Below are 15,970 nucleotides of genomic sequence, written 5' to 3' on the forward strand. Positions count from 1 at the left end.
GTGCATCGTACTCTGCTCCTCTTTGTGGCTGAACAGTATTGTCACTGCACAGATATACCGGGCTGATGGAAATGTGAGCGGTTTCCAGTTTGTGTGGACATGTGCTATCGTTTCTCTTGGGCACATCATGTGGAGGAGACCACTGGGCCTTACGGTGTGTTTAGCCCAGGAAGGGATTAGGTACCCGTCTCTGTCTGCACCCAGGCCTGCGCCACCCGGCCCCCCGCCGTGTGTCACGACCGGGGGGAGTATGTTCTGAACTCCCCAGTGGATGCCTGAAACCATCGATAGGGCCAAACCCTGTATATACGTACGCATAATCAAGTTCAATTCATAAACTCGGCACAGCAAGAGTGACAACAACTGATGGCGACACAGAGCAGTGACAACGATGAACTGAAAAAAAGGTTACGTGAACGCGGTGTCTGGCTCTCTCCAAATGCGTTCTTGTGCTGTGGGTGAAAGACATGAGAGATGCAGGCACCATAACACAGCTCTGACAATGCACAAGGAGAATCGCTTCCAGCCCTCGGGTGACCGTGGGTCACAGGGTGTGTGTGTGGGGGGGCGGACCACAGTGCCTTTCCTCTCTAGCGCTCCTCCTTTCCTCACCCACAGGATGAAGCTTCTGAGAACAGGGCGATCCTACTGGGGTTGAAGCCATCGCATCCAACTGTGACCTTTGTCGGTGCCCAATAAATACGTGTTAGTTCAAATGATACTTGCCTCCAACTATCCTCTCGTTTCACAAAGTTCACTGGGGTTGGGGGAAGGCTAGGGAATTAGGACGAAACTAAACATCTGACCTTTTTCATAGATCTGCTTCTTGTCTTTCGGGGAAAGACAGTCGATCTTTTGCTTCAGTTTTTCTGTCTCCTTCTGTGTTTGTTTCTCAAAATACTTGTCGTCGGGTTTCATCGACAAAGTCAGCTTATGCGGATTATTCTGCAAAAGGCACAGCAACAAAAAGAGAAGCTGAAACAAGTTTCACTGGAGGCCAACCTGCTGACGAGCCGCTAGCGCCATTCCATGGGCCGGCAGGTGCACCACCCGTTTTAAATAGCCATGACGATAGAACATACCTCAAAGGTGGCCCTACGGAAAGTGCACGAGCCGCGTGAGACCCCAGCCGTCACCCTCACACACGCTGTTCTTCTCACTACTGGGTGCTTACTGTTACAGTTACTAGGTCTAAACCAGGAACCTATCGACGTTGAACATTCTCTTTATACCTTACTTGCACATTTGGACATTATAAATCTTTGACTTTAGTCTAAATCAAAAAGAACTGAAGAAACTAATGTAATGTTTATCTAGACTTCTTAAAGGTTAGAACTAAATTCTTCAGGATTTTGTCAATTATGAGGACAAAGTAAATATCCACCTAATGTAAAAATGTTAGATTATTTAATGTGCGTCTCTCACTCAACAACACACACACACACACACACAGCACACCTGTCTGTAGCACTACAGAGAGGAGAGAGAACCGCACTACAATACAAACTTTATACAAAGTAACCTGTAGTAACAGATGGCAGGTCGAGTGGCCGACCTATGCCCTACGTCCAAAATATGTGCCCATAATATGTGCACAGTGCACAACCGAGCGACCCTTCACTACACAACAGTCCAAGCCCCATGGTGAAGCCTTCTAAGTCCCACCACATTCATGGTCATCTTCCACGGAACACACACCAAGTACAATGCCCTAAAGCAATGCAAACAAATGAGCAAGCATCAAAAGAATCCATCATAAAGACCAAAATACCCACACATTTAAGGGACTGTTGTATTCTCGACAAAAGTCAAGGCTTCACCCAGGTGAATTCTACCAAACGTTTAAAGAGTTAACATCTATGTTCCTCAAACTACTCCAGAAGGCACTACATAAAAGAAAACAGGAGGCCAGTATCCCTGATAGACACAGATGCAAAATCATCAATAAATTATCAGCAAACCACATTCAACACTAACATTAAAATGATTACTCGCTGATAGAGGCAGAAAAAGCATTTGACAAAATTCAACATATGTTCATGATAAAAACTATCAACAAAGTGGAGTTAGAGGGAACACAGCTGAGCATGATGAAGGCCATGTATGGCACACCAAGGGCTAACATCACACTCAAAGGGGAAAAACTGAGAGCTTCTGCTCCAACATCAAGAACAAGACAAGGATGTCCACTGTCACCACTTGCATTCAACATAGTCCTGAGGTCCTGGCTGTAGCCATCAGACAAGAAATATAAAGGCATCTAAATCAGGCAGGACGAAGTAAAACTGTCACTGTGTGTAGATGACATGATACCATACAAAGAAAACCCTAAAGAGTCCACCAAAAACACTGTGAGAATAAACGAATTCAGAAAGTTAATACATAGATATTGGGTGTTTTCATACACCAATACAAAGGTAGTAGAAAGAGAAATTAAGAAAACAGTTCCATTTATAAGTGCACCAAAAAGAATAATACGCAGAAATAAGCCTAACCAAAAAGTCGAAAGACCTGTGCTCTGCAAACTCGGAAACACTGATGAAGGAAACTGCAGACGACACACACAGAAAAGACACACCATGCTCACGGACTGGAAGAAATCACACTGGTAAGTGCCTACCCTACAAAGCACTCTACAGATTCAGTGTAATCCCTATCAAACCACCAACAGCATTTTCCACAGAACTAGAATACTCCTGTAATGTTTACGGAACCCAAAAGACCCCAAACGGCCAAAGCAATTTTGAGAAAGAACAAAGCTGGACATAGAATCCTAGATCTCAAGATTTACTCCAAAACTGTAGTCATCAAAACAGCACGAGGTCGGCTGGGAAGATGGCGGAGGAGGAGGACTGTAAGCTCACGTGGTCCCAGGGACACAAGGAAAAAACACCCACGTCAGTGCACAAAACCCAGAGAACGACCTGGACTCTGGCAGAACTGTCAGTTCTTGCACCTAGTGGGGCATAAAGCCTGGAATTTTATTTATTTTTTTAAAATGTTTTTTATTTGACAGACAGAGCGAGAGTGTGTGCAAGCAGGGGAGGGGCAGAGAGAGGGAGAGAGAGAATCTTAAGCAGGGCCCATGCTCAGCATGGAGCCCAACACGGGGCTTGATCCCATGAGCCTGGGATCATGGCCTGAGCCAAATTCAAGAGTTGGGACACTCAACTGACTGAGCCACCCAGGCACCTGAAGCCTGTAATTCTTTTTTTTTTTTTTTTTTTTTATGTTTGTTTATTTTGAGAGAGAGAGAGTGCACGAGCAGGGGAGGGGAAGAGAGAGAGGGAGAGAGAGAAAGAATCCCAAGCAGGCTCCATACTGTCAGCACAGAGCCTGAAGCAGAGCTCAATCTCACGAACCGTGAGATCGTGACCTGAGCTGAAATCAAGAGTTGGGACACTCAACCAACTAAGCCACCCAGGCACCACCCGAAGCCTGTAATTCTAAAAATCAGCATGAGAAGATGTTAGTAAGTGGAGTTCCCACCTTTAAAGAGACAGCACACCAAAAAGTCTTTGCAAATACAGCACTTTGAGAAATGTCAGGGGCAGAGAGGAAGGAGAGTGATCGACTCACAGCGAGGCCCAGAGAGACAGGGATCAAGGGAGACCCCCTCCAGGAACAAGGGACGTGACCGGTACCATTTTCCTCTCCCATCCCCAGCACAAACAATGGCCACCTATGGGAATCAGCAGCACACTGACACTCTTTATGAAACTGGCTTGCACCAAGCCACGCCTCCCCCATGCTTCCAGGGATCTGTTCTTCCTAGTCACACTCGCCTCAGTCCTGGCACTGTGGGCTCCTCCCCCAGAAGACTGGCACAAACCCTGCCAACACCACATCTCCGACCCACGTGTTTTGAAGGACCTCAGCTCCAGTGGCAGCAGGGGAAGGACTCATTCTTCAAGCAGACCACTGCATATCTTGTTATATCGTGCCCCACACCTGCTGGAGAACAAACACTGCCCACAAGGCAGAGAGAGCCTCTGCAGACAAGCAGACTGAAGGAAGAAGAGGACAGGGCTCAACAGCAGGGCACACAACTCACCTAGGAGACACCCCCTGAAGTGCCAGGCCCTGCGGAGCAGGGGACACTGCACTGCCGGGCACAACAGGGCATCTTCATAAGGCCACTACTGTTACGAGCAAGACAAGTAGCTCACTTTCTAAACACACGGAAACAGATACAGAGAGTTGGACGAAATGAGGAGACAGAGGAATATGACCCAAATGAAAAGAAAGGACCAAACCACAGCAAGAGACAAAAGTGAAACAGATAAAATAAAAAATACAACTGATGGAATAAACAGCAGACTAGATGAAGCATAGGACCGAATTAGTGACCTGGAAGACAGAGTAACGGAAAGTAACCAAGATAAACAGGAGAGGGGAAAAAATTACGCAAATTGAGAATAATCTTAGGGAACTCAGTGACTCCCATCCAACAGAGTATAGGGATCCCAAAAGAAGAGACAGAAAAGGGGCAGAAAATTTATTTGAAGAAATAGTAGCTGAAAACTTCCCTAATCTGGGGACGTTAACAGATGACAGATCCAGGAGGCACAAAGATGCCCCTCTGACCCAAAATCAACCCAAGGAGGTCCACACCAAGATACACAGTAATTAAAATGGCAGAAAGTAGTGATAAAGAAAAAAATCTCAAAAGCAGCAAGAGAAAAGACATTACACACAAGGGAAATCCCCACAAGGCTATCAATGGATTTTTCAGCAGAAACTTTACAGGCCCGAAGGGAGTGGAGTGATATATTCACAGTTGAAAGAAGAAAACTCTGCAGCCAAGAATGCTCTATCTAGCAAGGCTATCGTTCAGAACAGAAGGAGAGATCAAGAGTTTCTCAGAAAATGAAAACTAAAAAAGTTCATGACCACTAAGCCAACCCTGCAAAGAGATATTAAATATTAAATATTAAAGGGGACTCCAAGTGCAATTATGAAAAGTAAAAAACACAAATGCAGTAAAAACAAGTGTTTGTGCAAAAATCAGTCAAGGGATTCATAAAATAAAAAGAGGTGCAACACCACATACTTAAAATGTGAGGGAAAGAGATGTTAAAGAATGGGTTCATATTTGAGTGACGAGTCAACTTAATATAGACTGCTGAATGGAGAAAATGTTATACACAAGCTGAATGGTAACCACAAGTCAAAAACCAGTAATAGATACACAAACACAAAAAGGAATCCAAGTATATCACTAAAGGAAGTCAACACACCATGAAAGCACGAGAAGAAAGGATCAGAGAAAATCTATGGAAATGACCACAAAACAAGTAACAAAATAGAAGTACACACCTATTGATGTAGAAAACGCTGGGGTTTGAAGCCGATGGCCAAGAAAGAATTCATGAGGTGTGTTTGGTGCAAAAAGTTGGTTTATTAAAGCCCAGGGGTGGGACCCATAGGGCGGAAAGCTCCACCGGGGTTGTGACGGGCGACTGACTACCTTCAGGTTGGGAGGGGATCAGGGACAGCACAAACCTCCAAGGTATTTTGGAAACAAGGTTTCCAGGACCCTGAGGGGACTAGCTACTGTTAGGAAAAGATCATTTATTACTGTTTAGTAAACCTTGGTCATGAGACCCTAGAGATGTACATCAGTGAGCCATGTGCTTGGGGAATGATTGCTAACATATATTTGGCAGAGATAAAGGAAGTTTTCAAAGTAATTTTTATATGTTAAAGTAGACTTACAGGATCCTGGAGGTCAGGATAATGTTAAGCTTCGATTGCCTTTTGCCCTTTAGCAAAGTGTCACTGTCGAGGCAGCAGAGGGAGGTCACTCTGCCTGTGTCAAAGATGGTCAATGGACTGTAGGCAGTAAGGACATTTCATTTTTCATTTGCCTCTGTTTCCCACATCACCTATCAATAATTACTTTGATTTTTTTTTTTTCCCGGAGAACGTGTGTATGTGTGCACAAGTATAGAACGAGCAGAGAGAAAGACAGAGAGAAAGATCTCAAACAGGCTTGCCCGATGCAGAGCTCGATCTCACGACTACGAGATCATGGACATGAGATGAAATCAAGAATTGGACACTTAACGGACTGAACCACCCAGGTGTCCCCATAATTACTCTGAATGTGAACGGACTAAACACTCTGATCAAAAGAAACAGGGTGACAGAATGAGTAAAAAAAAAAAAAAATAAGACCCATCGACATGCTGCCTGCAAGAGACTCATTTCAGACAGAAAGACACCTGCAGACTGAAAGCAAGAGGAATGGAGAAACACCTGTCGTGCAAACAGATGGTGAAAGGCTGGGGCAGCGATCCTTACACCGGATAAAACAGATTTCAGAGCGGACTCTAACAAGAAAGAAAGAAGGGCACCATATGATATTAAAGGGGACAATCTAACAAGAAGATGTCAAAATTGTCAATATTTATGCACCCGACATGGTAGCACGCAAATACATGAAATAGTTAATAACAAATATAAAGGATCTACTCGACAATCATACAATAACAATGGATGAACAGATCATCAAAAGAGAAAATCAACAAGCAAAAGTGGCTTTGAAATGACACACTGGGCCAGAAGGAGTTAACAGATATTATCCAGAACATTCCATCCTAAAACAGCAGAATACATATTATTTCCAAGCGCACATTGAGCATTCTCCAGAATCACATATTAGATCACAAAACAAGTCTCAGCAAGTTAACAACAAAAAATCAGGCACCACAATCAAGTGGGATATATTCCGGGAAGCAAGGGTGGTTCAATATTTGCAAGTAATCAGTGTGATGCATCACATCAGCAAGAGAAAGGATAAAACATAGGGCCATTTCAACAGATGCAGAAAAAGCATTCGACAAAGCACAACATACATTCATGATAAAACCCTCGGCAAAGCAGGTTGAGAGGGAACATACCTAACATAATAAAGGCCTTATATGAGAAACCCACAGCTAGTATCATAGTCAATGGTGAAAAATTCAGAGCTTTTCCCTTAAGGTCAGAAGGAAGACAGAGATGTACACTCTCACCACTTTATTCAACACAGTACTGTAAGGCCTGGCCTTAACAGCAATCAGACGACAAAAAGAAATAAAAGACATCCAAACTGGTAAGGAAGAAGTAAACTCACCATTTATGGAGGACATGTGACCATACAGCGAACCCTAAAGACTCCACCAAAAGACCAGAACTGATATGTGAATTCAGCAAAGCCACAGGATACAAAATCAGCACACAGAAATCTACTGCATTCCTATATACTAATAACAAAGCAACAGAAACTGAAATTAAGAAAACTATCCCATTTACAACTGCACAAAAAACAGTAAGATATCCAAGACAAAACTTACCTGAAGAGGTGAAAAACCCATACTTGGAAAACTATAAATACGGATAAAAAAAATTCAGGGCGATGCAAAGAAACAGAAAGACATTCCGTGCTCATGGGTTGGAAAAACAAACAGTGCTAAAATGTCTATACTGCCCCAAACTATCTCCAGATTGAATACAATCCCTGTTCAAATGCCGACAGCATTTTTCAGAGAACTGGAACAAACAATACTAAACTCTGTATAGAACCACAAAAGACCTTGACTAGTCAAAGGAACCTTGAAAAAGGAAGCTGGAGGCATCGCCATTCCAGACTTCAAGTCATATTACAAAAGCAGGAGCAACTGCAACATTACGGTACCGGCATAAAAATAAGTGAGAGACACTTCTCCAAAGACACAGCTGGCCAAGAGACACAATGAACGCTCAACGTCATCACTCACCACCAGGGAAGTGCAAATCAAAACCATAATGAGGTACCACCTCACACCTGTCAGAATAGCCGGACTCAAAAGAAAGAAATAACAGGTGTTGGCGAACATTGGAGAAAAAGGAGCCTTTGTGCGCTTTTGGTGGGAATGTAAACTGGGGTGGCCACTGCGGAAGGCAGTATGGAGGTTCCCTAAAAAACCTGGGGCGCCTGGGTGGCGCAGTCGGTTGAACGTCCGACTTCAGCCAGGTCACGATCTCGCGGTCCGGGAGTTCGAGCCCCGCGTCGGGCTCTGGGCTGATGGCTCAGAGCCTGGAGCCTGTTTCCGATTCTGTGTCTCCCTCTCTCTCTGCCCCTCCCCCGTTCATGCTCTGTCTCTCTCTGTCCCAAAAATAAATAAACGTTGAAAAAAAAAAAAACAACTAAAGATAGAAATGACCTATGATCCAGTCATTCCACTACTGGAGATTTACGGAGAAAAAAACGAAAACACTCAATTGAAAAGATCTGCGAGCCCGTGTGTTTACTTCAGCTTCATTTCCAACAGCCAAGATACGAAAGCAGCCTAAACGTGCCTGATAAACAATGAAGATGTGCTATACATTCAATGGGATGTTACTCAGCGATAAAGAATGAGATCTTGCCATTTGCAAGAACGTGGAGGGACCCAGAAGGCATTATGCTAAATGAAACAAGTCAGTGAGAGACAAAGGACGTGTTTTCACTTACATGTGGAATCTAAAAAACAAAAGCGGAAACAGGGGTGCCTTGGTGGCTCAGGTGGTTGAGTGCCCGACTCTTGATTTCCGCTCAGGTCATGATCTCATGGGTCATGAGGTCCAGCCCCGCGTCAGGATCGGCTCTGCCGGAGCCTCTTTGGGATTCTTTCCCCGTCCACCCCCCGGCCCCTCCACTGCTCGCATGGGTTCTTTCTCTCTCAAAATACGTAGATAAACATTAAAAAAAGAAAAAAAAAAAAAGCAGAAACGCAGCCATAAATACAGAGAACTGATGCTTGCCATGAGGGGGGGGAGGGGTGAGGATGAACAAAACGGGTGACGAGGAGTGGGAGGTCAAGGCTTCCGGTTATGCAATGAACAAGTCACGAGCATGGAAGGAACAGCATGGGGAACAGTCAATACTGTGACTGCACTGCAGGTGACAGACGGTAGCTGCACTTACGGGGAAAAGAAGAGAACCTTCATAAAAATAACCAGAATGTTCACAGAGTTAGGGGACTGTTTTGTATTCTACGCAGGCGTATTTTCTTGTGCTCCGTTTTAACGAGCTTTGCAAATACCGCATTTTTCGCACAAACTGAAGGTCTCAGCGCTGCGCTGAGCCGCATCTGCTCGCTTCCTGTCTCTGCGCCACATGGTGGTAATTCTCGCCATGTCTGAGACAGTTGCCTTGTATTTATTATGCTCATCTGTGATCGGTGATCGCTGAGGCTACCACTGTAACGTTTTGGGGAGACGTGAACACACCCACACAAGACGGTGACCTTAATCGATAAAGGTGTGTGTTCTGACTGCTCCACCCGCCAGTCCCTGGTCTCTCTCCCTCTCCTCGGGCCTCTCTATCCCCTGTCACACACCGGTACTGAAATTAGGCCAAGCATTAACCCCACAACGGCCTCTGAGTCTTCAAGCGAAAAGTCACACGTCTCTCACAAAGAAGCTCAAGACAATTAGGGGTGCCTGGGTGGCTTGGTCGGCTGAGCGTCTGGCTCTTGATTTCTGCTCAGGTCACGATTTCAGTCCGCGAGATGGAGCCCTACACGGCCTCTGACAGCGCGGACTCTGCTCGGGATTCTCGCCCTCTCTGCCCTCCCCTGCTTGTGCGTTCGTTCTCTTTTTTCTCTCTCTCTCTCAAAATAAAATAAAGCTAGAAATGATTAACTTACTGAGGAAGGTATGTTGAGAGCTGGGAGAAGCCAAGCCCAGCCCTTGCACCGGTTGGCCACGCTGTGAATGCGAAGGACAAGTTCTCGAAGGAGACGAAAAGTGCTGGTCCAGGAAACACACAAGTGAGAAATGAAATCACCTCACTACTGATACAGAGACAAGTTTGAGGGGTGTGGATGGAAGATGAAACCAGTCCCAACATTCCCTTAAGCCGCAGTCTCACCCAGGGCAAGGCCCGACCTCTCTTCAATTCTAGGAAGGCTGACAGGCGAGGGGAAGCTGCAGGAGCTTGAAGCAGGCAGAGCTTTGAAAAGTCGTCTCCAAACACGGCAGCGCAAGGGGAAGGAGCGAGTTACCCAGATAAGTATTAGGTATTGACCAGGAAGTTATTAACGTTGGCTACACTAAATGAAAGATGATCAATGTAGACGAAATGGCCATAGAGGGAAGAAGACACCACCTAGGACTTACCATAGCTAGACAGGAGTCCACGCCTGGTTTTAAAGCTTTGAAGGACAGGGTGACTTTTGTCAGGGGCTAATGCAGCTGGTGACTTCGGGTTGAAGCCAATGCCCATTGACCATTCCAAAACGCCCAGCACCCTTCAGAACTATGCTAAATCCGTTCTGCCTGTGCTCTGGAAATGAAACAACAGAGCCTGGATGACAGCACTTCTGTTTACAACATGGCTTACTGAACATTTTTTTATTTATTTTGAGAGAGACAGAAATGAAGAGAGAGCACAAGCAGAGGAGGGACAGAGAGAGAGAGAGAGAGAGAGAGAGAATCCCAAGCAGGCTCCGCACTGTTAGCACAGAGCCCGACGTGAGGCTCAAACTCATGAACTTCAAGATCATGACCTGAGCTAAAACCAAGAGTCAGTCGCTCAACTGACTGAGCCACCCAGGTGCCCCGTAGTTTCCTGAATATTTTAAGCCCACTGCTGAGCCCCACTGCTCAAGACGACTCCTCTCAAAATATGACTGCTCATTGACAATGCACCTGGTCACCCAAGAGCTCCGATGGAAATGGATAATGACATTATTATTGTTCTCATGCCTGTTAACACAACACCCATGTTGTAGCCCATGGCTCAAGGAGTCATTTCAACTGTCAAGTCTTATTATTTAAGAAATACATTCCATGAGGCTATCACTGCCATTCCTCTGATGGATCTGGGCAAAGTAAATTGAAAACCTTCTGGAAAGGATTCTCCATTCCAGATGCTATTAAGAACACTCATGATTTGTGGGAAGGAGTTCAAAATATCGACATTCGCAGGATAACAGGAGTTGGGAGAAGTTGGTTCCAGCCCTCGTGGATGACTGTGAGGGGCTCACGACCTCAGTGGAGGGAGTCACTGCAGATGAGGTGGAAACAGCGAGAGGACCAGAATCAGAAGTGGGGCCTTGAGATGGGACTGAATGGCTGCAATCTCAGGATAAAACTTGAACGGATGAGGAGTTGCTTCCCATGGGTTCCTGAGATGGAATCTATTCCTGCTGAGATGCCGTGAAGATTGTTGAAATGACAACAGAGGATTCAGGATATGACACAAACTCAGTTGTAAAGCAGCAGCAGGTTTGAGAGCATTGACTTCAATTTTGAAAGTTCTACTGTGGGTTAAATGCTATCAAACAGCATCACCTGCTACAGAGAAATCATTCGTGAAAGGAAGGGTCAGTCGCTGCGGCAAACTTCATTAGCTATCTTATTTCAGAAATTGCCACGGCCATCCCAACCTTCGGCAACCGCCACCCTGATCCGTCAGCAGCCATCACCATGGAGACGGGACCCTCCACCAGCAAAGATTAGGGCTCCCTGAAAGCTCAGGTGGTTGGCATTTTTTAGCAATAAAGTGGTTTTAACTAAGATATGTACGTTGTTTTTTTAGACATAATGCTACTGCACACTTAATAGACTTCAGTGTAGAGTAAACATAACTGTTACATGCACTGGGAAACCAAGAAATTCACCTGACTCGCTTTATTTCAATATTCACTTTACTGCCGTGATCTGGAACCATACACACGATATCTCTAAGGTACTGCTTATGGAAGGAAAACTGGAAAATCAACAAATACAGGGAGTTACACAACACATTCTTAAACAACCAATAAGTTAAAGAAAAAATACCCCGAGACAGGTGAGCCTACAGGCAGAACATACTGAAAACTATAGGCTCCCACAAATCGCGTTAAGAGTGATGTGTACACAGTAAACGCGTACATTGAAAACAAAGGCCACAAAGCCCAATGGGTAACCTGTCACTACACATTCAGAAAACAGAAAAGTGGGATCCACCCAAAACAAAGCTAGCAGGATAAAGGAAATGATGAAAATTAGATCACGGCCAAGACTTCTTCACACAGACTGCTGGACGTGACGGACCTTTCGACAGACAAGAAAAAAGGAGGCTCAAGTAAGCGCAGAGATGGAGAGGGGTGCCTTAGCACCAACAGTACCAGGATCAGAAAGATCAGGGAATAAGAGTGCCAGGGAATACTGGACAATCACACGCCAAACCGGACAACCTAGAAGAAATGGACGAATTCCTAAAGCCACACCCCCCAGACTGAAGTGTGAAGAAACAGAAAAATCTGAGAAAATCAGTAACTACCGAGGACACTGAGTCAGTCGTTTGCCAAAAAAAATTAAAAAATAATAAAATAAAAACCAAAAGACTCCCAACGAAGAAAATCCCAGTACAGTATTTCTTCGCGGTGAACTCCACCAAACTCTGAATGACAAGGGAACACTAATTCTTATCAAAACCTTCCAAAAAACTGCGGTGAATGGTCTCATCTTTCTCTCAACAAAACAGAAAAAAATGCCCGCAGATGTTTTGTTAATTAGTACACACGCACACATATATTCCTCTGTAAAAAACACACTCCGGTATTCACGTAAAAAGCCAACTTGCATCAGGATCCGGAAACTACATTTCTGAAGTTATTATGAGCATTAATTAATAATTAAGAAAGGCTGTCCCCATTCACATAAATCCTCCAAGTTTCTTACCTTAAAATACTGTTTTACTTTTTCTCGCAAGAACTCTGGATTCTCCCGGAGGCACTGTCTGAATCGAGCCACCTGACTTCCCAGCTTCAGGAGCTCCACCGGGTCCCCGTCGTGGTTCCAGCAGGGAGCAATGTACTGCAACCGAGAATTTCAAAGCCACAGCGCGCCTCACTCTGTGAGCTCTGCGCTTGCTCAGGAAACAGCAAACGGGACATTTTACTAAAACACCAGTTTCTGTGTCTAAAAATACCACAGATGACGGTTCAAAGCAAAGATTAAGTCATTCTTTGGTCAGGAAAATTTCAGATCTGTTTTTTTCTTAATAAAATAAAGAACGGGTTTTGAAATAATTTTTAGAAGCATAATTACCAACAGTCAACAGTTATAAACCTCTATCCATAAGTATTCTGTGTCAACTTATCTTGCCTTAAAACATAAGCTATCAAAAGGCCAATTACACTGGTAAAAAAGACACAACATATCATAAAACTAAGTTAAAAGTAAACATATCCGATCCAAAATGGCACAGCTTTCAAGGTTCAGATGAGAGGCGCTGTGAATATCTGTATCCTCAGCTGTCAAATACCCATTGGTCATGAAAGTTAAAGCAAAACAAAACCCACAATCAGAGCACGAGAGGAAGGAGGTAGATGAGAAATTACACACAGACGTCAGGGTGAGTCCAAAGCTGACGGACTGATGCTTCATCTGTATTTCGATTTTATGTAGAAGAGCCTCTATTTGATCATCTTCAAATCCTTTCCTAAAAAACAGAGAACGGAGATGATGATTTGCAAGGAGGCACTAAACAACCGTAAGTGGACGAATACGAGTTTTATGAGGAAAAAAGCCCAATGATGCGGCTGGGGTGGGGAGGGGGGTCCCGCGTGGAAAGCATCAGGGATGGAGAAGGTCGGCCCGGCGATGGCCAGCAGCCACACGCACTGGAGTACTTCCTCGATGGTCCTGTCGATGATGTCCCGGACGGCCTGGACGTCCTGCTCGGCGACCCCCTGCAGGCCCACGCTGAAGTAGGCCTCCCTCGTGGAGCCATTGTACCTACGACACAAAGGCAGACTGTGCGGCAGCCGCGGACACCTTCCACGCGCGGCGTGCTCGCTGGAAGATCACGCACTCTCGACCGCACAGCCACGGACGCTTGAGGCTCCCGAGTCCTCCAAGAAAAAGCCAGTGACGGCGGTGCTCTCGGACATTTGGTCCGCGCACACGTGCTGTTACACGTGTGTCCACTTAACATTTCTAAAAACCAATACAATTTGAACTTTATAGAGTTAAGGCAAAATTAAATCTAAAAACAGAACGGCTGCGCTTTTACAAAATTTTAAAATTTGAAAGAGTATTTAACAACCTGGCTTTTAAAACGGGCAGCAGTATGCCATCCTGAGATCTTGAACAAGCGATCTTTCTTTTCTCTTTTTCCAAACGTCCCCTCCAGGAGATGGAATTATCTGTACTGGACCCACAATCTAAGGCACAGTTCTGTGCTTGGGGTGGGAGCGGAACCATCCCGCGACTGTGAGGTGTCAGGCATCCTACATCCTTCACACCACCCACCAGGTGCCGACACCCCTCCCTAGTCGTGTCGACTAAAAACGTGTCCAGACACCGTCAAATGTCAAAACTGGCCCCAACCGCGACTACTGACCCGATCGTGAAACCTACCCGACATCAGGAGAGAAGTCTGTGCCAAGCCCAGATTCAATTAATGCTTTGTAGAAGGGGGAGTTAGGTCCACTGATCAAGAGTGACGACAGAAGGTTTAACGTGAAGGCTTCAAACGTATCAGTGATGCTTAATGCAAAGGGCAGGGGAGAAAAAGGGAAACCGTTGGCCCTCATTAATGTTTTCAAAATCATTAAAATCACCAATAAATCGACGTTCATTTCCAAAGCTGACCTAATACAAATTCTTACATTTTAACCTCTATTTTTAACTTACATGGATAAGAGAGAATAATTTTTTTTTTTTTGGTTTGCAAAGTTCTAGTAAACTGCATTATTTTGGGGTCCCAAACCATGAAGCTGATTTAGCCGCATATCGAATGTTATCATACTACAGTGTGCCAAGCACTCCGACCTGTATCATCCCAATCACAACTGCACTGTCTACACCTCGACAGGAGCAGCACGGCGGAGGACCCCTTCCTGCCCGCGTGCCCCACGTGGCCACGTCTCCACAACTACAGAATTGTGTGTGTCGTACGTTTTTGTCAAGCCGGCGTTCGCTGCGCTCCTCTCCCGCTCAGTGGCATCGGGGATCCCACCCCACAAATGTTAACTGCTGTCCGAGCCACCTTTCTCCACAGAAATAAGCTTTACAATGTAGCGAGAAGAGAAGTTACATTTTTCTGGATAGCTAGTGAAAGTGATTTCCCCCAAACCATCCCAGACGCTGCTAAAGCCCTCCCTGACATCCACCGGCTGCTGGACTTGGAAATTCCAACCGCCGACCCATTTACACTTGGAAAACTCACCTCCAAAGCTGCTAACCTGCACTTTCCCCAGTTCACAGCGGACACTTACTCTGGTAAGAGGAAGCCGACCCCGACGGTTGTCTGTTTAGAGGAATCTGCAGCCAGTGCGTCTGGGCCACATGTTATCTGGAACTCCCTCTGTAAAGCGACACGATGCTTTAAGTAGGGACAGAGTAGGAAAGACTAGGTTTAATCTAGTAAGTTCCCTGTGTGTGTATAACGTGGCCCAGGAGATGCTTTTCACTAAATTAACTTTCTTTTCAGACACATAACTGTTCCTTAGGCTCAAGAAGCTCTTACGTTCAAGGCAGAGCCCTCAACATTTGAAAATCCTGTGACTAGTACGCAGTCTGGCTCTCCATTTCAATGTACTGAGTGTCTATTCTCTGGATGGGGCACTTACTGGCTTATCCCAAGGCTTCTGAGTGGGCACTGCAGTATTCGGCTTAATTTTCTCAAATTTACTCAGTGCTTCTTCGTGAATTTGTCTCAGATGCTGTTCTAACGGGAAATTGCCGTAAGTGAAGAACCTGAAATGTTGAGAGAATGTATCAGTCTAGCTCAGTTTACACGACTGGGAATCTACACAGATGTCTTTCCGTATCAAATGGAAGGTACACAGAGTAGGAAACCCCTCAGCTCACCTCATCCCACAGACACAAGCAGATCCAGTCCCATCTAGGTAAATCACCCTGGAAACCACGCGCACACTGCCAGAACAAACACCACAGCTAAACACAGAGGAGAGTCCACACTGAAGAGGGAAGGACGGGCAGAGTCGCTGTGGGGAGCTAAGTG

At 45.3% G+C, this 15,970-nt stretch overlaps 1 protein-coding gene across 2 annotated transcripts in view; it reads right to left on the bottom strand.

Annotated features, from left to right (window-relative positions):
- The window catches only part of PITRM1 (pitrilysin metallopeptidase 1), a 43,554-nt gene that overhangs the window by 12,019 nt on the left and 15,565 nt on the right, over positions 1 to 15,970 (bottom strand). For both annotated transcript variants that reach the window (XM_047067135.1, XM_047067134.1), the window contains 7 exons: positions 15,576 to 15,702; positions 15,222 to 15,310; positions 14,362 to 14,490; positions 13,624 to 13,737; positions 13,345 to 13,441; positions 12,679 to 12,813; positions 807 to 945 (listed from right to left, as the gene is read on the bottom strand). In XM_047067135.1, the coding sequence (XP_046923091.1) occupies positions 807 to 945; positions 12,679 to 12,813; positions 13,345 to 13,441; positions 13,624 to 13,737; positions 14,362 to 14,490; positions 15,222 to 15,310; positions 15,576 to 15,702 (830 nt within the window). The remainder of the gene's footprint in view (positions 1 to 806; positions 946 to 12,678; positions 12,814 to 13,344; positions 13,442 to 13,623; positions 13,738 to 14,361; positions 14,491 to 15,221; positions 15,311 to 15,575; positions 15,703 to 15,970) is intronic.

This window comes from Lynx rufus, unplaced genomic scaffold (assembly GCF_022079265.1).
Source record: "Lynx rufus isolate CCGP_SWC_20201006 ecotype Redwood Valley unplaced genomic scaffold, mLynRuf1.p SCAF_7, whole genome shotgun sequence".
Classification (NCBI taxonomy): Eukaryota; Metazoa; Chordata; class Mammalia; order Carnivora; family Felidae; genus Lynx; species Lynx rufus.